Below are 25,383 nucleotides of genomic sequence, written 5' to 3'. Positions count from 1 at the left end.
ATATATACTATACAAAGAAAGTTTATACGTTTAAATATATTTGTTTTAATATGTATTAAATTATTTGTTTATTGTTATTGTTACTTGTGTTTTGCTGCTGTTTCTGTTTGTTTCAAATTAGCCTGCAGCTATTGATTGTTGGTTCAAATAGCATACGATGCATTCAATGAGTAGCTTCCTTTATAATAAATATATATATATATTCATTTATAGTAATGCGTTTGTATAATAAATATATTTATGTATATGCAAATAATGTACTTCAAATCATTTCGCAAGTGCTTTTCGGTTTCATTATCTCCACTTCAGCTGTCAGTCATTATACAATACAATTATTTATAACTAAGTTGCGGTTTTATTATTATTATGTTCTTTTATCAAAATATATCAAATGCTAACTTATTTGTTTTAAAGCTTTCTATTTAGTTATTGTTTGTATTATAAATCTGTTTAGATTAACAGCTTTTCGATTTTTTCAATGCTCAGTAAAAATTTGGCAGCTGGGTCAGGACGACTAAATTAAAATTTGTTATGCAAGTTAATTTTTATAAAAATTTGATTAGCTGAAATTTAACTAGTAGTAAAAATTTTAATATAAACCACACTGTTTAAATATTCTAAATGGTTATAGATCGTATCTAATTTCAATAAGTTAGCGTTTAGTTAATTTCTGTCGATTTCATTTAGTTATTGTTGGTCTTTATAGTTTAATGAATAGGAAAGCTTTATTATACAATAAATATATATGCGCTTGCCTTGTGCGGGTCTTAATAAATCTGTCGTTAAAAAGAATTCGAATTTAATTCTGAACGAGATTCTCGGGAGTGCCCATAAATTAGGCATAATCAAGCTGCTTTATAAGGCTCCGAAAACCTGTTTGATTCTAGTTGAAAAATTTGTATAATGGACTATAAAATTATTCGAAAATTTCTTATACTATTGTTCTCTTTATAGCGAACTGTAACCATATTAGCCTATAAGCAACCATTGTTTTCAAAGTGTTAAGCTACCAGGTTCTACACAGATCTATTCTATCTAAACACAAACGAAAGAAAGAATAATGCTTTTTCATTGGAAATAATTTGTATATTTTAAATTTGTTTTAGATTTCTGACAGATTTGTTAGGCCCGCGTTTCAAAGCACTTCTAAATTGTACAATAAAACTTTTTTAGTTAATTTGCTCTTCTTTTCATTTTGCCATATTTTGCAAGCCGCGTAGCGCATTTAGAACAAGCAAGCGTAGAGTATTTACAAGTATTTAAGTTTAAATAAAAATAGTTCATAATAAATCGAATTTGTATTTATTTTATAAACTTTGTGATTTTTGTTAAAATATATAAATTAATCGCATAATAATAATAATAATAATAATAATATACTTAAAGCAACTCACTCAAAGTTGCGTCGAAATGCATAATTTTAAATTAAGTTAAATTTTAAGAAAAACTCTTAGCGCTCTCCACTTATACATTTAATTTAATTTTTTTTTTGCTTTCTTAATTTTTCAATCAACATTAATGAAACAAATCACACATAAAACAAACCGAAATCAAGTCAAGTGAAATGCAATAATTATACAAATAAACGAGAATTCATATATATGTATATGTATATATACGCATATATATAAACATAAACTTAACACCTAAGATCGCCCAATGCAATAACAATTTGCATTTGGCGCTGGGTCTTTTTAGTTAGTTATTCACTCGAAACTCTTTCTTGAGCTTCATCTTGAAAACAAAATTGAATTTTGCTCTGCTCTATATTATCCAGCGGCGATTTTGTTTGTGTTTTATGTCTTTGGTGCCGCATGGTCCAGAATCCAAAATATATATATATATATAAGTATATATATTTAAATAGATACATATTTGCGTATGCATGTGCTCTCGAAATATGCTTTTAACATATAGAATTTTACAAACTAAATAAGCTATATAACGCGGCCGCTCCTTTTCTCTTCTTATACTTCGTCTTCGCTTCCTTTTTTGTGTCTTCTGTTATCTATATAATCTGTATATTCTGTATTCGATGTTGCCTAAGCCTATTGATTTTGTGAACGAGATTCGAACATTGCAGTCATATCGCGTATTGAGAATTGCGGTGAGATCTTTTCTCTGTTGCTGCAAATATAAGAAGATTTGTGAAATACATCCGATTTTCGAGGTCCAATAATTATAAATATTACTAAAGTTTATTGTTTAAAATTACTAAACTAATTTAATGAATGTAGTTCTAAAATATCTAGCATTAACATAATTATGTTAAGCGACTTAAAGCTGTTAATATTATAATTTACGCCGCTCTAAATAACATTATGCAAATAAAGTACATATTAAGCGGCTGGCGCCTATTATATCATTAATATTAACAGAGTATTTAAATATGAACTACTTACTTGACACTCGCATTGCTTTCTGTGGTTATTGGATGGGGCATAGAGTTTCTGGACAGGCGGTCGCGTCCGATACCCCGCTCAAACTTCCCTGGCATCGTTGAAGTCGTAATAGCTGTGATAACTGGCGCATTGCTGGCCGCATATTTCTGGGCAGTCGTCTTGACGCTGTGCACGGCTAGATTCATGCTGGACCCATTGCTGGTATCACAATTCTGGTTCTTCTCGTCGGAGATGCTGCGCACACGTTGTGTGCCAAAGTCGCCGGGGTGATGTAATGTGCTCTCAGAGCCAGCACCAGCGCGTGCCAGCTGCTTGAGATTCATGTCCATGTCCTTTTGCAGGGAATGCATATCACCGCGCGACTTGGACTTGATGCGCATCGAATCGGGGGCCTGGAAATTATTGTCATCCGAATTGAGCTCCGTTTTGGAGCGTGACTTAATTGTGTCCCCATAGTACTTTTGAGTCAGCTGCTGGCGACGCTCCTCTTTGATCTTATCGATGCGCTCGCGATCGAGTATAACGCCAGTCAAGACGCTCTTGCGTCCGCCAGCGGGTAGATTCAATGTGGTTGCTGCATTCGGTTGGGGCTGCTCACGGGCAGGCACATTATTCTGCTGTATCAGCGAGATGCGATTCTCTGTGGTGGGAGTGGTGATCGGCTCCTCCGGTTCATTGACGCGTTTCTGGCATATCTCCTCGGTAATGCTCATGCCTGGCAAACGCTTGGGCGGATTCAGCGTCTTGGGACGCGTGAAATCAAAGCTCTTGCGACGATTGTTCAGCTCCGGCAGCTCTGGCATCTTACAGGCTGTCAAGTCCTGCAGCTGCTTGCCGCCAAACTCGCGGACAAAAGCGTTCTCGTCCAACGAACGTGTTATTTTCTGCGCATTATTGAGTTTTTTGAGTGGCACAGGCATCACAGGCTTCGGTGGAACTGCGATGGGGAGACTCAGCTCATTTGGCTTTTTCATGGAGCCACCGCGTTGTGTGAAATCAAAGTTAGGCAACTGCTCTACAGGCGAACTCTCAAATTTGGTCGCCAGCTCTTTGACGCTGAACGATGGCGATTTGCTGGGCTGTTCGTGTTGTTCCATGTTGATGTGTTCGACGCTCGGCAAACTATCCAGGCTGTCCAGTTCGATTCTATCACAGCTCGGCTGCTGTTTCACCACTGACTCCAAATCCAAATCCGACTCGAGCTCTAGTTCGTTTCCTAATGTATTGAGTTTCATTTCCTCGCCACGTAGATTCTCATAAACTGTTTTCGGCTTGCGCAGCTCGATGTTCTCATAAAGCAGCTGCTCCTGCGCTCGCTCCTCCTCCTCGTCTTCTTCATCCTCGGGGTCTTGTTCAAGCTGCAGCAGCTGCTGAGTCATTTGCGCCGCACGATTGGCACTGATATCCTCCTCCTCAATCTGCTTGAGGCTCTGGCCGTGTCGCTCATTCAGCAACTGATTCACCTCGGTTACCGAATTCCTAAACAGCTTCACCTGCTCGTAGACAATGTTCTCATCGAAATTCGTCTCCAGCATAAGCGAGGGCTTTGTCGGCGGTTTCTCCTTTTCCGGCGACTTGTACGTTATGCTAATGGTCGACTTGATGGGACTGTTAACAACGGGCAGCAGCTTTGGCGGCGTCAGCGCATTGCTGGGCGTCTGCTCAAAGTCCTCGTAGAGCGGCGAACTCTCCTCGGTGGCCAACAGTGAGTGCATGCTCAGCTGGCGCTGCAGATGCTGATAGCCGAACTCGCTGGGCGTCACCGATTGACTAGTGTTGTCCGTAAAGTTCGAGTTGTTCGGTGAGCTGGCTTGCAGCTGCTCCTTGATAGGCAGCGTGGCGGCTCGGTTCGCTGGCTGCGGCAGGCGTGGGTGCAGCGGCTGCAAATCCAGCGACAGTTCACGCTTCAGGGCATGCATATCCCGTTGCTCCACTTCCGGCTGTTGGTGGAACTGTGAAAGCAGAGGCAAAATGTGAATCGGTTAATAGAACCAGATATAATTCTAAGCCGACTCACCTGCTGGCCAAGGCTCTCGTGTGAACTGCCCAGATAACTACTGCCTGCGTCTAAGCCCTGCAGCAGCGGCTGCTGTTGCACATTGGAGGAGACGCCTGAAATGCCTGACATGGCAGAGTTAAGCATTAGCGGCTCCATATCATACTGTGGCGTATTCACTGCCGAGCTATTCTCCGAGCTCTCCGTGTCGCACAGCAGCAGCGAGTAGCGTGGACTATGCGCCGGCGTTGTGGGCGTGGGCACAGACAGCTTCACCGTAGACTGATCTGTGCTGCGCAGCGTTGCGTTTCCATTGCTGTAAAGGATTAGACAAATTGTCAAATGGATTTATTTTAAATTATGGGGTAACCACTCACTGTATGGATCGAGTTGTACCAGTGGGCTCCGGTTTGAGGCCCGACTGCGTAAAGGTGCCCTGATAGCTGAAACGCTCCTTGGCTGCCAGCTGCTCCTTACGCTTAGCGCCCAGCTGCACTGATGGATAGCTATAGCGTGCAGAGCCTGTGGCGCCAGTCGGCGAAGGCAGCTGAGCCTGCGCCTGCGCACGCGCTGGCTTTGGCGGCGGATGCACCTCAACGCTGGCGAATTGTTGTTGCGCAGGTAACGGATGCTCCGGTGTACCGCAGTCAATGAACTGTATATCCGAGAGCTGATCTTCCAGCTTGTAACGCTTGCAGCAGTTTTCGGCGCCAGCGGGCTCATGGCCGCAGGTCTGTTGTGGATTGACATGCGGCAGCGTGCGCGCCGCACTGGGCGAAAGTAAGTTGAGACGAGGCTGCTTCTTGGGACTTGGATTGACGCTATTCGTCTGACTGGAGAACTCCTCTGGCCGTGCGCGCAGAATGCGACGTGTAGCACAGCCCGAGGCTGGTGGCACATTCTCCTTGCCCACACGCGGCGAACTCACGAGCGATTCGCTCTCTGAGAAGATGCGCATTTCGGGCTCTTCGCGATCAAAGTTTAGTCCGAGCTCGGATAGTTCCCGGGAGGGGCAGGTGGTCATGTGGCCGCGCTGCGGCGACTGTAGCAGATCAAAGTACGAATCATGCGAGACGCTGCGCGAATGGCCCACTGTGCGCAGGCTATCGATCGAATTGGAGCGTATGCATAGCTCCATCGGCTTGCTACCCAGCGCCGAGTCGCGTGCATCACGTGTAGTCTCCAGCAACTCAATGGACTTTGGTTTGTCGTGCTTGGACAGCTCCTTGGTGACATGCACGTGGGAGGCCTGCACGAAGCTGACGCGCGATGAGCCGCTCGACTCCTTGCTGCTGCCGCCTTCGAGGATTAGCTTGTGACCGGGCTCATTGCCTTGGCGCTGGCTACGCGTAAATATAGACTTCCAGGAGGGCGTCTTATCCGGCTTGCGTTTCTGCCAGCTGCGCGGCACTGATAGCACTGTATGATACTTATCCGGCAGGCTAGAGGGACCGCCGCCTACCTCAATGTAGGAGCCAATGTTGGAGGCGGCATTGCCACCGGCACCGCCTGCCGTGCTGTTGCTCATCATGTTGATGGGCAGCGATTGTTTCAGATCACCGCTGCACTCGATGCGCGAGTGCCGCTCTTGCGCCTCCTCCAGGCTAATCAGCTTGGCGCCCCCGGTGCTTAGGCTCTTTGGTCGCTCGACAAGACCCAGCGATTGATCCTGTTCGCGCTGCTCCACCAGCAGGCTCTCGCAGTCGGTGAGCGACTCTAGACGCAGCTCGCCTGCTGCAGCAGCTGCAGCGGCAGCAGACGCAGCCGCTGGGCTGCCCACTATGCTCAGGCGCGCATTGGGATCCTCGAGCGCATCGAAGATGTTGTGACAGTTGCGTATAAGGTACTCGGTGACCACAGCCTGAACGCCCACGCCACGCAGCGCAGCGACGCCGCCAGATTCCAGTGCCGGTGAGCGCAGCAAATTGGGCGCCCAAACAATCGCCAGATTCTTGTCCGTCATCCCAGTGCGTTCGTGATGCTGCGATACCTTGTTCAAATGCTCCGACAAGTACTTCAGGGTGCTATCAAGCGGGAAGATGAAAGAAGCGAAAGCGGGAATTAGTATAAAATACAAAAAAACAAAATAATAATTCATAACATCTTGGGGCTACGAAAATCAAAAATATCTGCTCTATCTGCTGATAATATATATGCTTTGTCCAATCTGTATAGGGTCGTGAATTCATTATTTTGCCTGTAGAAAACGTTCGCCCAAATTCACTGTGAGTTTTTTTTTACCAATTTGACGCCGGCCACTCTCTGAGTACAGGGTATAGTAGAATATATTTTTAGAGACTTAAAGCTCAAGCGCTCGTAAATGAAAAAAAAATAAATATATATGAAGCAGCTGCTTGCCACTGAATTCTTTAGTTCAATTCAAGATTACCCAAAGATGAGTCGCTTGGTGCTGATCAGCGTAACTCTCTGCGTGCGTATAGCTATCAGTTAGAACATAGGAATATGCTATTGATCTCGTTCACCCTTGTAGAGTCTTGCGTATGCCATACCGGAACAGGATTTGTCTCTCATAAAGCAAGTGAAACAACTAACCGAGAGTATCTTCAAAAAGATTATGCAAGAGGCCCTAGAATTTAATACGTATAAGGCACAGTTAGCTATAGAGTGTAAAGCATTGGATGAAATCGAATCTGGAAGGTGGCAAAACTGCATCGTTAGTAACTCTCTTATCTCAAAGAAGCGAAACCTAACCGAACAGGATATTCAGGACTTCGTCGATCAGCTGGAGATATATTTTCGTCCCTTGTACCCACACTACGTACCCCCTGATGTGCTAGTACAGCGCCTGAATAATTGTAAAAATGAAACATATGCGGAAAGGCATGGCAAATCTGTTAAGAGATCCGAGGAATATCTGAAGGCTTTCGAGAATGAAGCAATTGCCAAGCCGCGTGCAGTAAGCGAAGCTACAAAGCAAATAGATCCAAAAATGTTTGCAGCCTTTAACAATTGTATCCATGCGGAAAGGGAAAAACATGTGGCTGCTTTTAAGGAGTATGTTGCAAAGATATTAAGATATGAGGATAGAGTCATCCTCACCGAAGTAAGGGCACTAGAGCTGGAGATGAGAAAGCCATTTATGAGTTTAAAGCTTAAGACTTATATCTATACGGCCGAATCTATCGTGAATTGCAGCGTTGTCAACGAAACGGAAATTGACTTTTTGAAAGAAAAGCTTTAAGATTGGAAGGCAAAGCATCAGAGTTTAACTGATGAGCAGATTGATAATATTTCAAAAACAATTTATACGGAAATTCTTCCCATGGAAGGCAAGCTCAGAGTGCAGGTTCTGCAACGCTTGGACCAGTGTACAAAGGGAACCCATGGGAAAATGGAAGCGAACCTCAGACACGTCAGAGAGCAATATATCAAAGTATTTAAAGCAGTAGTTACTCCAAAGATGCATAAGGTGAGCTTGGCCACAAGAATAAATATTGACATGATGTTTTACGAATATCGCCAACTTAAAAACTCCGAGGATCGGGTTAAATTGGAGTATTACTTTGATCTTTTTGTAAAATGTTTATGTGTTTTTTAGCTTAATAAATTACGTGTGGTAACATTTTAATTAAAATTGTACATCAATAACGTATAAGAGATTTATAAGTAAATATTGTTGTTTATTAAAGGGGGCAAGGGTAATAATTCTTGAAACCAAATAAAAATAGATTTCCTGCTGCGCTGATAACCTAAAGGTTTCTCAAAAGAAAAGGTGTTATATAAGGCAGCGTATTATAGTCAAATAAAAAAGAATTTATACTGCATGATAACCTTAAATGCACAAAGCCAACCATTAGCAAAATAAAATACAGCCTCTGGCAGCTCGGTGAGGAATGGAACCAAGCATTTAAATGCCCGAAGCTAAGAAACAGCGATGTACTATTTATATGTTTCACGATTATCACGGCATTAAAGACGTCGAGTTGGATAAGACTACGTGCCTTATTCTTAAAAAACTAATACTTTGGTCAAGATAAAGTTTAAACTATAGAGTAACAGCAAATATTGTTGTTTGTTGATGTTAGGTAAGTATAAGAAATATATCTAATTTTAATCACAAAAATAATTTAATTTCCGGATGACTGTTCCTATTAGCCCAATATCTAAGTAGCTTTTGGGCCGAGAGACTAAAGATACAAGTTGACAGACAAGCTTAATTAATTCTACTGTTAATATCGATCAAGAAAATGTATAGTAGTAGTCTATAGGGTCAAACAGGTCTACTCTCTGCATGGACATAGCGAGTAAAAGATCAGCGTCAAAGCGAACAGTAAAATTTTAGGAAAAGTTCTCCTTAAATTCCCGTTGAGTCCTGCAGCACTTACCGATAATGTGGCGGCGGCAGCTTTAGCACCGTCTCCTTCATGAGACGCAAACGTTCGTCGGCCTCGTCGGCCTTAACCTGGATAGCCTCTACAAAGTTGTCGTACAGCTGATAAGTGCAGAGCGGATTGGGCAGCTCGCGGAAGTACATTTTCAGCAGAGAGCTGACCGCATGAATGTCCTGCTTCATCTCCGGATTACCCAAATCTGGCACACGCTCCTCGTCGAAGGCGCGACGCAATCGCTGTATGTTCGAAGTGATGCCGGAGAGGCGATAGATGCCATCGATGACACCATAGTTCTCAATGAATTCGGCACAGGAACGCAGCACCATGGGTATATCCTGGCCGCTGTTCAGCAGATGCTCCGACAGATCACAAGAGAAGACACGCTCCCTGTAAATGCCGCTCTGCTTGAGGCGACGCCGCGAAGGACGCGACAATATGAAGGAGCGAAAGAATGCAATCAGTTTTCCATGCTTGCGCAGCACCGGCTTCGTGGGCGAAGCATCTAGATGACCCACCAGCGGTGCGGGCATGGGAAAATTCCGTGGCACCTTGTCGCCAATAGTGGCCACACAGGACTGCGGAAAGAAGCCAACCTCATAGAGGGACTTTTGCAGATGCGACTTCTTGCCGCGCCACCAGATCGATTCCGCCGGACTGGGCATATCAATAACCGAGATCATGTCGCCCACCTCAATGTTAATCTCGTCTGGAGCCTGCGCCTGATAGCGTCGTACGCCATAAGCCGCGCCCACCGCTGGCGTATTGATCGTACGCTGTGTCTCCCCATCGGCCAGCGGCAGGCGGCGTCCCTTATTGTCCAACTGCAGCCAGGTGAGTATAGTGCCGCATGTCAGCGAATCGGAGGCTATTTTGGAAAAGCGTTCCAAATACTTGGCGACCGCATATTCCACATCCTGTTCACTCTGCAGCTGCGCATCCGCCTCCAGTTCGCACATGTTGCGCAGCCCGCTAATCTTGCGGTCGTAGACACAACGATGCAGCATCTCGTCCAGCATTTGCATGTTCTCGTAGCTGCGCTTAATCAGGAACGGTTCACAGCGTTGCGGACAGACGCGTATGATGAACCAGCAGCTCTCAGGCGTGAACGCAGCCGAACGCATTGAGCTGTGCGCCAGCTCGCCACCAATCGACTGGGAGGCGCTGCTGCCCATCTGCTCCGATTTGTCGTCCAGCAGCTGCACCGAGAGGGCGCCCAGCTGTACGCGCTCATAATGAAAATGGGCGCACTCCTCCAGCTTGGGAAAGCGACAGGATTTCTGTGAATAAATTATAGATTAATATATATAGTTTCGATAGAGGATTCAGGGTTGAGGCTTCCTGGTTTACTCACGCTATTCAAAGGCTGCACGGCCATGTGCCTGCTTGGTTTGGGTGGCGGCACTGCTATCGCAGCTAGCGGACTGCAGTTGGACTCTGTGGATGCATTTGAGATTTGTGATGTGTTCATCGAGGCAAACATCTCCTGGCAGCTGCTGCCCAGCCCTAAGTTAAGGCCACCCAAACTCTCCACTGGCACAATCTTAAAGTTTAGCTGCGCACCGATTGCAGACGCCGGTGCATCCGTCTCGAATTGCAGCGGCGCATCCTTGGAACCAATCATTGGGTGCAGCTGGCAGGTGGCAGTCTCTGTGGAGGAGTTTGTTGCCATCGCATGCGCATGCAGTTGTGCCGCCAGAGCGCTGCTCACCTTCTCGGACATGGTATACGCTCACGGATTACACGGATTTAGTCATCTGGAAGAAACGAATGAAAACAAATTGAATCAAGCTGCCTTGCCGATAATATTTCTATATAGGTTTTTATATGGAACGTGTGAATGTTACTATTAACGAAGAAAATAGTTCTGATAATTCAAAATGTTGATGAAATAAATGTCTGCTGTAGCCAATGAAAGGTCTTGGTAGAAGATTCAAAAGCATGACCATTTGAGATATACATTCAAACCATATCGATTCTTGATTATAGATTGATCAGGTTACGATTGATGGAATATATACAATATAACAATTAGCAGCTGTATGCATATTATTTATTACAGGGCAGTTTAAAGTCGAGCTGCCTTATGCCCTTTGCTTCAAGCATGACTCGCCGGGCAGTCAATGGCCATAAATTTCCAATTACTCAGAGATTTCTTTAGTTATTTCTTTGAAATTGTATAGGGGCACACACTCACATACACGCTCGCACGCACACGCACACACTTATAACGACTGCATCAAAATAATGACGGAAGCCGTCAATGAAGCCCCCCAAAATACTTGCATGACTCTAAAATCAACTGAGCTGCGCAGCTTTGTGGGTTGCAGACTGTTTTACACTGGCAAAAAATATTGTTATGAAATAACATGAATAAGAAAGCTGTCTAATTTTTTAAAGAGTTGTGAGTTTTATGTCTGGGCTTACTGTTCAACAGAGTGTAGATTATTAAATTGCTGAGCCTATGCAATTTTTTCAAGTGTACTAATCGAACGATTTGCACTATGGAAATTTCTTTTATTTTGTTATTACAGCGAAATTTTTATTGGCGTAATTTTAAATATGTAAATTGTGTTGACGTTTAATGCACACATTTTGAGTGAAATTGTTCTTTTGTTTTTTTTTTTTAGTGTGCTTTATTAAATGCGTAATGTTGACAGTGTATGCTGTGTGCTGCTGTTCGCGTTTACTTTCTAACAACACGCACGTATTTTTTATCAATTACCCCAAGCCGGCGTGTTCTACTTTCAGCCAGCGCAAAACTCTCTATGGGCAAATGCTGTGAGCCGTGTCTGGAATTCCTTTATTTGGAATAAGGCCAGTGGCTCAGACACACACAACCACTGGCCGCTTAAGGATGTGGCACACCACACTCATATATAAATATATATATATATATATATCTGCAAGTATATCCCATCTATAAGCAGATACAATAAATATTTATAAGCAACCAGTTGGAATCGCAATCGACTCACCTAGCGGCAGTTCTGATTTACAGGCGACACCAAATGCATGCAACGGCCTGCAACATTTAAACTTTCATAAATTAAGCTAGCCAGGGGTTGGGCAGCAGGAGTCGTTGGGGGGGAAGGGTGCAACACTTGGACAGCGATTGAGACAGAGACACACGCATAGAGCGAAAGAGAGGGAAGACAGAGAGACTGGCGCTGCCGTTGGCGTCGGCGAAATCGCAGAGCGAGACGGAAACGAGTTTTAGTTGAGGATAGAGGGAGTGGGAGGGGGAGGGGGGCGATCCAGTACCCGGCACTGGACACCGGGCAGCAGCAGCAGCTGCCACATCAGGCGTGGCAGGGGGAGGGGGGACTGACGGGCGTACCGGCTACGTTTATCAAATGCAACAAAACTATTAAAAATGTTGACGCTAACGGATCGAAAATGCAGCACATAAAGAAATACAAAACGACAAAAGCGACAAGCGACAATAACAACAACAACAAAATGTGCACATAAAAAAGCGTTAAGCGAAATAAACAATTTGGTAAAAAACAAACGGCAAAACGAGCTGGGAAAATGGAAACAAAACACACAAAAACAAAAGACACAAAAAAACCAGGTAGAAGAAAAAAAAAGGAAATACAAATAAGAAATAGCCATAGATCAATGCGGCCAAATGTAGCTGTAATGTGGCCTAGGCAAAAACGGGAAATGGGATAAAAATCATGAATAGGTGCGTGAGATTAACTTTATTAATGATACCTTTGACAGTCGGTCCATTATAAAGTGATACGGTTTGATTGTTTTTGATAGCATTTAAGGTCTTTCATAGCAGTTCTTTAATGAAGTTAAATAGCTAGTTGGAGCTATTCGGAGCTCATTTATAGATTGTATAACAGATCTAAGTATTATGATTTATTGGCCTATAAATGGAGCATGCACAATGCTTTTATGATGTTCAATTAATAAGATGTTCAATTATTATGTGCATTTTTTAGAGATATTTACTACAATTTTTATTAGATCTATGGGATTTACTATGGGAAAATGGAAGATATTTGGTCTGTGATAATTTATTTTCTTGTAAATGTACTGTATACATAGTAATATTAATAACAATTTTAGGATCATATATGCTTAACCATGAACATTTTTTTGTGATCTTTAGTTGAATACAAATTAGTTAGCATTGTTGAAATATGATATAGTTATGAAGATTTATTACCGTATAAATACAACATTCCCTTTGGTATTACGAAGTGATAAATGTTAGAATTATTAGATTATGTTTACTGGAACTATTTGTGATTTTTTAAGTTAACTACTTAAGCTTAAGCTACGATGATCAATTCATAGACTATTAATGATCTATAATTTATTGATATTTTAATAGCATAGCTATGCATATTCTTTGGAGTAATATTAGTTCATATTTTTATATTATAGCTACTTGATTGAGTGAGTAATCTGTACTGAACGTTCAAAAGGGGTTCGTATGGTTAAGACTATAAGGAATTCAGCGAATCGGCGATCGAATCTTATAATGTTTTTAAAACAAGTATTGCTACGGTTCGGCTTTATGCTGATTACGATTGTCTGTTAAAGTATGTTCATGTGAGATATATTCATTTGAAATGTATCCTTAAAGTTAGACAAACTAGTTTCTCAGTTTTAAAGCTATCGTCTTGACACTTGGCAGATGTTCGTCTTTCTGTTGCAGGTAGTACATAGGTCGGAGCCGATGGGATCGGACTACCACTTATATCATATAGCTGCCATTAGAACAATCTGTCGAAAAGTAGGTTCTTGCATGAACAGCTATTTTGTTTCTCAAGACAACTTGACCAAATCTGGGATTTATTAGTTAAAATATGCTCCTCACATATATGCAAAAGGCAAATATCTACCTTACTTTCCCATTCTTAATATCTCTTCACATTTGAATAAGAATCTCTTTTAATTATTGGATTTAAATTGCTTGCGAATTTCGGATACTGGAACATCAGTATCTGAACAGATATTATCTGCCTTATGCCTTTCAATCGATTAGATTGCTAAATTATATTTTTTGAAGATTAATTTTTGTGTTAATAGCAGTATCTGGGCTAATTTCTTGACCGTTGCGTTTGCGACATGATAATCAATATGCCCAGCAACTGTTTTTGCCTCGAATGTTTTTCAATTCAAATTTGTATTGCTGCAATTGCTGTAATCGGTTTTTTTTTTCGTACCGTTACAACGCGTTATTGCATACATATATATCAAATGAATTTTATCTCGAACATTTACAATGTTTCGCTTGATTAGCTGCTGCTGCTGCTGTTGTTGTTGTTGTTGTTGCTTTGGGGTGTTGCAATTGGCAGTTGCAGCTAGGCTCTTAGCCTGCTCGTGCACTTTGCCATCGCAGCCAAAGATGAAGACATTTTCCCAGGCAATAGTCGAAACCGAACCGAACGGTCAGCCAAATCATGTACGTCACTTTCTCCAATCAATTAAGCCCCATGTGCAGTGTGTACGTGTGTCTGTGTGTATATTTGTGTGTGTGTGTGTGTGTGCCAGGGTAGCGATTTCAATCGCTGGCAGCCTCTGTAGACTAATTAATGCTATGAAATAACTTAATATTGAACAATAGTTAATGGCTTTTTAATAGTCAGGTTTTTACTTTTTTTTTTTTTTTTGTTACTTTTTATCTCTCACGACTGACCCAATTGAGACAAGTAAAAATGCTTAAGATTTAAAGACGTAACTACGAGTTACCCTGTAAGCAGACATGCTCAATTAAATAATGATGTTTATTAATAATTATACTCAGTAATTGTCAGTTGTAGACATAAACTCGTTTCATGCTAATTAAATCACGTACTCAAAACAATCCTGACAAATTGTGGTTTACCATCAAATTCAAAGAGAACAACATTTTAATATGGCTTTATTTAATAATAATCATTTTGATATTCTGTGCAAATTGATATAAATTAAATCTAGATAGTATTTTATTTATGAAAAAAAAGACTGGTTTGTACAAAAAAAAAAAACGAGAATGTGGGGATATCGTAGGCAAGCCGAAGATCTAACACCCTTGTAGACATTTGCCTTTCGGTTTTGCAGATATATGTAAGAGTACTGAAGCTCGTAAGTACTGAGTTTAATAACAGAATATTTTGCGATACAATATCTATTGACCGAATGTTCTGTTCTATTAATCGACCGATTCTTCCATAGACCTATATAATATAGCAGTGCGAAAAGACTTGCTACATATATAAGCAGCATAGTTTAAATAGTAAATGTTGGGGTTGGTCAAGACATCTTGACAAAGAAGAAAGTTTTTCATACCAGAACTTAATTTTCGACAGATCGTTCATATGGCAGCTAAATAATACATTGGTCTGATGCTAATAAGATATTTATAATGGTAAAACTAATAAATGCCGAGTTTGTTCAAGCTATCTTGATAAACTAAAAAGTTGTACATACAAAAACCTACTTCTTCTCCTACTACTTCTATGCATGACAAAATTCTAATACTCTCCAATTGGGTATAAAAACAAAAGTAGATATATCACATACACACTTATAAATTTCAGATTAATATTATTACACATACGTATAATATAAAATTCTTCTTCTGTTATTCTTTTTCAGTCACGTAACATGTAAAAAAGTTATATTAAGGTATTATACAAAAGTCAACCCATGAAAAACAATTTGATTTTTACTTTAGTTTTCTTTATCTTTAAGGATGAGCGACCATCACGTGGGTGTCACCGCATTTGCCTTTCTATTAAGGCGAATCGCATTCTTTGTTTATTATTAAGCAATAAATTAATAAAAAAAAAACTATATATTTTGAAATGTGTTATAAAACTTGATGTTAGCTGGAAAATCTGTCTTTCGTAGGAGAAGAAAAGACTTTTATTGCTGTGAGGAAATAAGTGAACTAGGTGTGGCTATGCCTCCCATTGCCTGCTGCTTACAGGGTATACAAACAGCTTTGGCTGGCAGGCCAAACTAAGGCGACTTGAGCTGCAGTGCGTGCGAGTATCTAAGAGATACTGAGATACTCAGACCCGCATTCGTATGCGTACTTGCATTTAATAAATGCACAATGCACACACACACACACACACGCACACAGACGTTCTAAGTTGTCTGTTGCAGTAACTGGCAGTCGGAGGCTTGTGCTAATTTATGGCACTAACTGGGTCACAACTGCTCTGCGGCGTTTCTAGAGCGAGAACACACACTAACTAATGATGTTGTCGGCCATAAAAGACTTGTAACTACGTATATATACACATACATACATTTATACAATATGCCATGCATAATGTGCTTAACTTGGTTGTCAGTCAGTCAGTCGGTCGGTAGTCATTTAGCTGCCGAGTCCCTGACATGCTGTCGTTGCGCTCAACAAGTGCAACACAATAGAAGACCCCTGCATTAACAGATCCGTCTGGGCAGAGGAAGTAGGAGGTGCTGCAGCCACATCCCAGCAGATTACAGCCCCGGGAAATGCTGCTCACTGATTCTAGGGCATTAAGTGTAAATGGTTTCTAGGAAGCATATATATATGGGAAATGCAAAAAAAAGTACTTTTGCACAGCGTGAGAACTTGGCGTTTGCTGATTAACAGAAGCATCAGTTGATGAGCTGATAAAAAGCTAGATATAAGATATAATTTCAGCACGTTTTGTTTTTCATTTTATTAAATTTGGAATAAGCTGAAATTCGAAACTGATTAATGTAGCTTTAATACTTCCTGAGATATGAGACTGAAACACTTTGGAAGCGCTTTAAATGAATGAAAATTGTTTATATTTTTTGATCAAGCTTTGTTTTATTACAGGTCCTGAAACTCGTCATTATTAACTAATATATATCCTATATATGACTATATCCCATAGTAAAATATAATGCACATGGAGAGAAGAAAAATAAATGCAGCTTCCATCCATATTTGAGTACAGAAGATGTTTGAGCATGGATTGAGAGCTCCTTGGGGTTCTCTAAAGTAAGCCGAAGGTTCTCTTGTGGTTAGCCCGCCCGGGCTAAATATATTACTTTTTAATATTTAATAAAAGCACAACAAAGCGCTCGTGCGTGTCATTCTTACTCACACTTGAAGCTAGCTAAAATGAATTTAATTACACCACAATTATAACAAGTAAATTTAACCACTTGATAATATATGTTTATAAACATATATTAAGCAACTGATGACTAGCTTTAATAAATGATTCACACTTTTGCAGTTTAAGCCAATTAAAACTATGTGTATATAGTATAGCTATGATATTACAATTGAATGGAATATACAAATTTCAAATTTCTCATGGACAGTGACTAATGAGTGCGCATAAAGTCATTAAACTGGCCAATTTCAATGACCATATAACTTTTATAGTCTGTCTGTGTGTGTGTGTTTGTGCATGCACTCTCGTTATGTGCTTGACACATGAAATATGATGGGAAAAAAAACATGTATTTATATAAAACTATGGGGTGTCTCGTCTGCTATAAGCAACCCACTGAGCGCAGATTTCCAAATTGTGGCCCCAAGGCTGATATAATTCCGGTTCCATTGCGGCGCTACTGGTTGCTAATCTCTCGAGCTGTGTCGTATCAATCTGCGCCTCAGTTGACAGAGCCAAGACCCGCGACTCGAGACCAGAGACCTGAGACACGAGACACGAGACCCGAGACGAGGCACTTGCCAGTCGCCAGTCGCTGGTCGCAGCTCGCGAAATCTGATCTGATTGTCTCGACTGACTCACAATGTGGATTTGTTTACATATGTTGAACCTTTTTCGAGAGATTCCACCCCCCCCTCAACAGTCTACACTCTGCTGACTCACAAAAAAGTTGCCACTGTTCGGGTTGGGTTGTTGAGAGGCGGCGGGCGGTTTCGTTGCATGCACCGTAATTAGTCTAAATGTAGCTGCATATTAGTCAACGCTGGCAAACGCTTTCATTGCGTTTATTTTTAGTTGTGTCCGCAACCAGCCCAACCAACATTTTAGACGACTCTCTCATTACAGACATACCTCGTAATTGCGCAGCTTTCAACTTCCGGTCACATAACAGGTGCAGCCACGAATCGTTTGAATTGAAAGCTTGCAAGCCAAAGACCGAAGTTTGAATGCCCTTGCTTTTAATATAAAAAAGAAAACTTTAAAATGCTTCAAATGTGAGCTGATACCTTTCTATGAACTTAACCTAAAGTAGTTAATTGTATATTGCAAACTTTAAAGGACTAAAGGAATAATATTTAATTGAGATTCAATTAGTTTACGAGGCATAAAAGTAGTTCATAATTTAAGGATAAAAGAAATTATATTTATATTTAATTAAGTTTCAAATAGTTTTCGATTAAAAGTTGTGCTACTTAGTTAAAAAACTATTAATACAGCTTTATTTCAGCGAACGATACTTAAAAACTCTAATAATTTCCTGAGCTACTTTTATGTCATATAAATTAGCTTTAACGCAGTTAACAGACTATTTACAAGGACCTAGGAACTATTATTTATATCTTAAATAAAATTTTAACTAAATAAAACTATAATAATGGCTGGAACACTATTTCGAACCACTCTGAACACCTCATCACTACCACTTTTCATATAAAATTGTAACCTAGTTAGTTTATTCTTTAATAATATACATATATTGATAGAAAAGAGAGAACTACTAACCGCTCGCTTTCTATAAATGCATTACATTTAGTAAATTAAGAGACAAAAAATTGTGAAAAAAAAAGCGAAATCGCTTAGTGTTCATGTAAATTTTCTGCTTTGACATTTTGTGCAGAATTTCGCTGGGGCTCTAAGCGCTTCGAGCCATAAAACCTAACCTAATGTCATTTAACGACGCTGACGTCGACGTCGCTGTCGCCGTCGACGTCGACATTTGCCGCGGCTTTAGCCAAGCGCACAGGTACACACAAAACTTTTTAATGGAAGTGAAAGTTTTTTGCGCGAAGCCAGTGTCTAAAAAAAAAGCATAAAATAAAAAACAACAAAATAAAATTTGGCCAACACACATGCCGCATATTTAAACAGTTTTTTATTTCCATTTTTGTTTTTTATTAGAGCTCTTAGCGCCAGCATGCCGAAAATTTTCAAAAATAAACAACAAATTAAGTGTACAATAAATTCGCACATTAACAAATATGCGAAACAGCTGCTGGAAAGCGCGAGCCACATATATTTGGAAGCAAACGTCAGCGCTTTTTTAATTTCATATAATTTAATTATTATTCAATATGGTGTGTGCGCATATAAATTGTTAAATAACGAACAAGATCTCCACGAGCCAAGAGAACGCGCTACAATTGATAAGCAAATGCGAATATTGGAATGAATGAAAGCTGAAATGTGCCTTATGGTTGAATAAAATGCGCTATTTATTCAGGCGTAGTATACTATAGATATATGCTTAAATATTCCAACAATTCGAACGAGAAATTTCAGTTTCTTTTGTTGTTTTTTTTTGCCGTTTGCCATTTATTTGTTTTTGTGGCATTTCTTGGTTTCTATGTTTAGCTATCTATCAATGCGAACTATATACAGGAATTTCTTAAAATAGATCTGTTGACTTTTGTACCAAGAAAATACAACTTTACAGGTTGAATAAGATAAGATTGGGTGTTAAGTTTATGGAAAGGGTACAAAGGGACATCTCAGCTAGGAACCTGTTTCTAAGCTATTATAAATCAGTTTCAAAGCGACTTGTTTACATCAGGATTTGAACAGGTTGAAAAACTGGTGAAACGGGATGATTGTTTTTTAAGTCTCTAAAGTGGTTTGAAGTGGCTTTTCTCTAAACGATCCTAAAAAGAAAGGAAATGTGTGACCTCTGTCAACCTGCTGGCTGTTAACAGATTAAAAATGATCGAGAAATCGTTTTCTAAGTCCCCGTGTGAAAGGGTTCTAGAACATATTTCAGATACGTTTTAAGATATGATCCGAAAAGAAAATCAGCTTGTGCACCTGCAAAAAGAACCGGTTTTAAACTGGTTGAAAATTTACTAAAACTGTAGGTGTACAAATAATGAAACGTTCTGGAATGTTTAGCCCTTTGAAGTAAAAATTGCTTTACATACCCAATTGTGTAATTATTAAATTACCATTGAAAATATTATCATATCTAATGCTGTATTCAATATCAAAGCCATATCTGTGATTCATATGTAAATCTATAGATAAATGTTGATTTCTTTATCGGAAAAAAAGCTAGATTGTGTGTCACATGGATGAGTCATGGTGAAAACCTGCACTGAATGCCAAAAATGTAGCTCAACAGGCCACATATACTTATAGAGATAGGTATATACAGATGTATAAGCAAGTACTTAGTCAGCATACAAATCAAACAAACTGATAAATGTAAGCCATATATATAGGCTTTATAGTTTTACAAACATTTAAATAATACGTGATTGAATAAAGTCTATAGATAATGCATTTCGAAATTCTTATCAATGATCACTAGCGAAATTAGTGAAACTAGTTTATTTAAAAGCGAATCTTATGTTTAATAAGCGACCGTTTATGGTTACCTAATAAAGTTGTAAAAAATCTAATAATAGTACACAAATGATTAAATATTGAGAAAAATCTGATTTTTTAAATTATAAGTTTCATTTGTGGTATATGCACACATTGAAATGTCCTCTAAAAATGGGAAAAACATACATTGTGAACGTTTTTACCAAGGGCTATGCGAGATTTATTTATAAACAGAATACGAGCGGGCAGATATACAAAAGTTACTTAAGAACTCATTTCTTAGCTCAGTAAAGGTAAATTTATATACAAAAGACAGTTCAAATGGTCTAATTCAGTCCGTCATTGGGGAACTTTTGATGTTCATTGACTCTTTTTCGAAAATGTTGTCTAATTTTTTTTAACTACTCAAATTGCTGCATTTAGTTTCTAAGGCGCAGTTCGTCAAATACAATAATCATCAGTTCCATCATCAAAATCAACATTATGTTGTTTGCTTTTTGTTTCATATGACTGCTGACTACAACAACAACAACAGCAGCAGCAAATATAAACAACAACAAGCGGCGGTTGTCAGTTTCAATTAAAATCAATTGAGCTCAATTATTTGATACGCAGATGAAATAAAAAACCCGCGCGCCACAAGTTTCTGTTTTCATATGACGTTTCTGTGTGTGTGTGGGTTTTGCTGGTATGTGGCCCTCGAAAATGTTATGAATATGGGGGCGTGGCTAGCAAGAATTTACATGCTGTAAATAATAAACAATATGCGAAAGCGAAATGCGAGGCACAGGTGTAAACAGCAAAAACAACAACAACAACAAAAGCAACTACAAACATGGCAACAAGACAAGGGCGACAAAAAACGGGTGTAAAATCATTTTTTGCACTTGCTTGTCATATACCCCGTCAATGGCATCAATTGGAGTATGCTGAGATAAATGCTTAAGAAAGGGGGCAGAGGAAATGAGTGAAAGATGAAAGCGAGCTAAATAAGCAGATAATTACTATTGTGGGTCGCAGTACAGTAGACCCTCACTATAATAATCATTAGCACTCAATTATATTTGAGGAGTTAGAGCTATGAAACTAGACAAACATGCAGTTCCTTATATAGCTGATATTGATTAATTATACATCAAATATACGGATTTTGTTGTCCAGTATAAAAGTAAAGGGATAAAATGATCACTTTATAGTGTGTAGGGATCAATCTTATGTGCAAAATGAAAATATAATTACAGCAAGCTCTATAAAGTAAATTAAAAATGTATATATCTAAATTTTAATATTTATATAAATCAATAGATTATTCTTTTGGAGCTTAGCGATTTATTTTATTTAGCAGTAAAATCACTTAACAAATATTGTAGGTATTTTCTTAGTCCTTACTACCAATTAAGTGATTCCTTTTTATTATTTTCTTCTTTAGCCACACCATTGCTGGGTATGTGCTAGTCGTGCACAGTCACGCTCACAACACTTACTTGTTTTGATCGTATTTTTTTGCCGCTGTTGTTGTTTTCTGTTTAATAAGCCACAAGAAACAGATGTTACCAACAGCAGCAGCCAGTTGGTCAGTTGTGGCTTAAGGCAAGGGTTAAAAAAAGAAGCGAAGTGCTTGTACGATGCCAGACAAAAGACAACAACAATAACAGTAGGTGTAATGTGTGTAGGTGTACGACCGAGTCTGTGTGTGTGTGTGTTTGAGCGGATGTTTGAGTTGAGTGCACAGCTACCGAGGCGCAACGAAATTAATCGAACTCTATGCGCACGTTATGCTCTAAACACGAGCCAGGCACATATACATATATTCACATGCATATATATATATATATATAAAATATATACATATGCATATGTTTATTCGTTGCATCTGTAGTTATCTGGCAACTTGACACGTTTCGGTCTGAGGCAGTTTTCATCGCATTGGCAGCTATGAAATGTGCCATAATCGTGCGCAGTCGCAGCGCGAATCTTTGGCTTTAAAACGTGAGGCACATAATAATAACAGTACTCGTTACACGCTATATCGCATATAACATATAACACTAATACAGATACACAACACAATGAGAAAGCTTGCCCAAAAAAAAACTTATATATATATGTAAATAGTAAAAAGAAAAAAATCTTTGACTGCACAATTAGAAATCAGAGAAACAAAAATTTTACATTGACGAACTACAGATGCTCTTTGGGCGCAAATATAAAACATTTTAAGATATGCGAATATTATGGGCATATACTCTATGTAGATTAAACATTCAACATCGTCTGAGTAGAGTAATAAATTATAACATATAGTAAAGTTGTGTCTAAGAAAAATGTTCTGATTCTGTGGTAGCAGAACAAACGCAAAAGAAACGATCTTGAACTGATTTTGTTGTTTACTTACGAAATAATAATGTATGTATGTATGTACAGTCTTCAGGGTTAAAACAGATCTTGCAAGTAGGGGTTGCTTTGAAAGCAAAGAAAACGTGATTAATTCAGCCTTTGCATCTTGTTAAATCAAATGAGAAATAAAAATCCCTTCAAAGGTAATTTTAAAACAAATATCCCTAGTTCACTAGACCCGTTATATTTTGCATATATCTTTGCAGTGTATAAAAAAGTAAATGCTGCGATAGCGACCAAAAATGAAAGGCCGTTGCGACAGGAGTTGGATTTTTGTTATTTTTTTTTTTAAATTTGTTTTTTGGGAAAGTCACGCCGCGACTGGCAGTGCAGCAGCAAAGGCGGCGCACTTCCAGACGTAGGCGATGGGGAGACGAAGACAACGATAGGCGCAACTGGAATTGCTGGCGAGTTCAATGTCAACACAGTGGGCACACACAGTTTTTTTTTTTATTTTTTGTAATTTTTTTATTACCACTTCCGCGCCGTTGTGTAAAGGAAGCCCACAACTAAAGTACGGCCACACCTAAGCCAAAGCCTCGAAACAAGTAAAAGCAAAAAACAAAAACAAAAAGTGGCATGAACAGGCAAAAGGAGAAGGAGCAAGCAGTCGGGCGGCATTTACAGCGCGAAATGGGGTGGAATGTGTTAAACAGATAGAAAGACAGACAGAACCGAGCAGAGTGAGGGGCAGACAGACAAGCAGGCAGCAGGCATATGGTGGAGTTGTCTCAGGTGTGAGTGTGTTGTGTGTAAGTGTGACCAGCAGGGTGACATAAATGTAGTGTAAAAGCAACAAAATAATATACGTACACACATATATATATATACATATATACACATGTATTTGCCCTTTTACATACCAGCAACAACAAAAACAAAAGCAAAAGGCAAAATGCGTACATTATGCGAGCGGCGATCCATGCGTGGGAATACGAGACACACAGAGTAAGAGTGAGAGCAAGAGGCGACAATAACGTATGACGAAACCACACAGCAGATGCGGGAGGCGGTGAAAGATGTTGACCCCCCTCAAAATGGGGCGTTTTTGTAATACTCGGTAACTGTAAGCTACTGTTTTTTTTTGCCGTATTTGACACACAATTCGCGCTGATGGGAAAACGATAAAACAATAACACAATTAAAAAAGACAGCGTTTTGAAATGCTTGAGAAACAGAAACAAGCGTCTATTATTTATTATGCCTTAACAATACACATACACTGACACACATTTTTAAATAGAAGAAGAGATACTTTTCTGCTGCTGCGGCCGCTGTTCGTTCGCAGCATATCTTTTTTCTTTTGCTTTTCACACACTCGCACACATACATGCACATGCACAGCGGCCAAGCGCACAGCCACACACATTCATACGCACACACATTCAGGCAGACATGCGAGTTTTGCTGGACAGCAGGCAACCGCTTATTTAATAAATTTACCAAACAATAAACACACCTTAATTGCACATTGAAGCACTTGCATGTAATTGTAATTATATTACAACATTTCAAGAAGTTTTCACTAGCAAAAATTTGCAGGGTTTTTGATTGGAAACGCGACAACAAAATTGCGGCGCACGCACAAACGACCACCGAACCGACGACGACGAACTAAAAAGTACTACTGAACGCGGTGTGACCAACGCAGACCAAACGATACCTAAGAGTAGTATTGTACAACAGACTCGTTGCTTCACTTTGATTGGTTTGCATGCGATACCAATTTAGCATTTTTGCTGTAACCGCATGCGGTCACACTAGTAAATCGCATATGTAAACAAAAATTCAACCGCATAAAATGAATCCGCTAACGAATATGCGAAATGTGCTTAAATTAAGCGAACTCGAGCTTAAAAATCCCAGTGCCAAGAGCTGGCATGATATGTACCGTGACTCTGCATGGATATTTGTAGCCGGCTTTCCATACACACTCTCCGAAGGTGACATCATCTGCGTATTCTCCCAGTATGGCGAAATTGTAAACATAAATCTGGTGCGAGACAGCAAAACGGGCAAATCAAAAGGATTTTGTTTCTTATGCTACGAGGATCAGCGCTCCACGGTGCTGGCCGTGGACAATTTAAACGGCATCAAAATCATCGATCGCACACTGCGCGTCGATCATGTGGCGGACTACAAGCCTCCCAAGGACAACGACAAGCTGGACGAGGAGACGCTTCGCCTTTACATGGAAGGATGTGCGCCGCAGCCTGTGACTAAACCAAGTTCTGCTCCAACTGAGCCCGAATTAATTAAACCCAATAATATAAAGCAGGAAAAAACCAAGCGCAGCAAGAGCTCCAAGGAGAAAAAGCACAAAAAGCGCCGCAATAGCTCCGATTAGTCTTTAAATTATAAATAAAGATTGTTCCGTACCCTCACAGTGTGCCGTATAATTTGTCATGAAGCATGTAAGGCCTAGGTGCAGGCATTTACTAGCCCACAAAGTGTATGCTACATCAGGCGTCGACATTATATAAAGTAAACATAATCTATTATTTCTATACCTCTCTGTTCGAATGATTTTCAGCTTTAAAACTATCCTGATGAAACTTGGTAAGGACCCAATATCTTGGTGCCTCAGCATATTGTAGATTCGGTGGGATTTGATCAGTATATCATATAGCTGCCACAGGAACAATCGATCGAAAACAATGTTAATGCATAAATAACTTTTTTGGTGTAAGACTAAATAACATTTATGTCTAATAGATAAGGAACAATCCATGTCAGCCATAAGAGGCTTCATTACAGTCTTGACTTAA

At 39.9% G+C, this 25,383-nt stretch overlaps 2 protein-coding genes and 1 long non-coding RNA gene across 5 annotated transcripts; 2 read left to right on the top strand and 1 right to left on the bottom strand.

Moving 5' to 3' along the window:
• Positions 1-21: 21 nt before the first annotated feature.
• CdGAPr (GTPase-activating protein CdGAPr) lies at positions 22-24,234 on the bottom strand. Of its 2 annotated transcripts, none has more exons than XM_064697649.1 (7): positions 24,075-24,234; positions 10,102-10,504; positions 8,745-10,027; positions 4,776-6,422; positions 4,420-4,714; positions 2,403-4,354; positions 22-2,127 (listed from the first exon to the last, which is right to left on the bottom strand). In XM_064697649.1, the coding sequence occupies exons 2-7, from the start codon at positions 10,468-10,470 to the stop codon at positions 2,049-2,051; spliced, it is 5,625 nt and encodes a 1,874-aa protein (XP_064553719.1). In that variant the 5' UTR covers positions 10,471-10,504; positions 24,075-24,234; the 3' UTR covers positions 22-2,048. The 2 variants fall into 2 exon arrangements, with proteins under 2 accessions (XP_064553719.1, XP_064553720.1); XM_064697650.1 differs by lacking the exon at positions 24,075-24,234 and adding an exon at positions 11,175-11,193.
• LOC135438831 (uncharacterized) lies at positions 14,078-15,546 on the top strand. The gene is made up of 3 exons (XR_010437939.1): positions 14,078-14,175; positions 15,351-15,380; positions 15,447-15,546. It is a non-coding gene; the product is annotated as an uncharacterized LOC135438831 (long non-coding RNA).
• On the top strand, positions 23,350-25,001 carry LOC135439044 (RNA-binding motif protein, X-linked 2). 2 transcript variants are annotated; one of them, XM_064697656.1, is made up of 3 exons: positions 23,350-23,367; positions 23,482-23,681; positions 24,158-25,001. In XM_064697656.1, the coding sequence occupies exon 3, from the start codon at positions 24,417-24,419 to the stop codon at positions 24,960-24,962; it is 546 nt and encodes a 181-aa protein (XP_064553726.1). In that variant the 5' UTR covers positions 23,350-23,367; positions 23,482-23,681; positions 24,158-24,416; the 3' UTR covers positions 24,963-25,001. The 2 variants fall into 2 exon arrangements, with proteins under 2 accessions (XP_064553726.1, XP_064553725.1); XM_064697655.1 differs by lacking the exon at positions 23,350-23,367 and having other exon boundaries at positions 23,382-23,681.
• The last annotated feature ends 382 nt before the right edge of the window (positions 25,002-25,383 follow it).

This window comes from Drosophila montana, unplaced genomic scaffold, assembly GCF_035044405.1.
Source record: "Drosophila montana isolate Dmon_TW-CO22-7 unplaced genomic scaffold, ASM3504440v1 contig_402_1, whole genome shotgun sequence".
In the NCBI taxonomy this organism is placed as follows: domain Eukaryota; kingdom Metazoa; phylum Arthropoda; class Insecta; order Diptera; family Drosophilidae; genus Drosophila; species Drosophila montana.
Note: the sequence above shows the minus strand (reverse complement) of the source record. Positions and strands in the feature narration are given on the sequence as shown.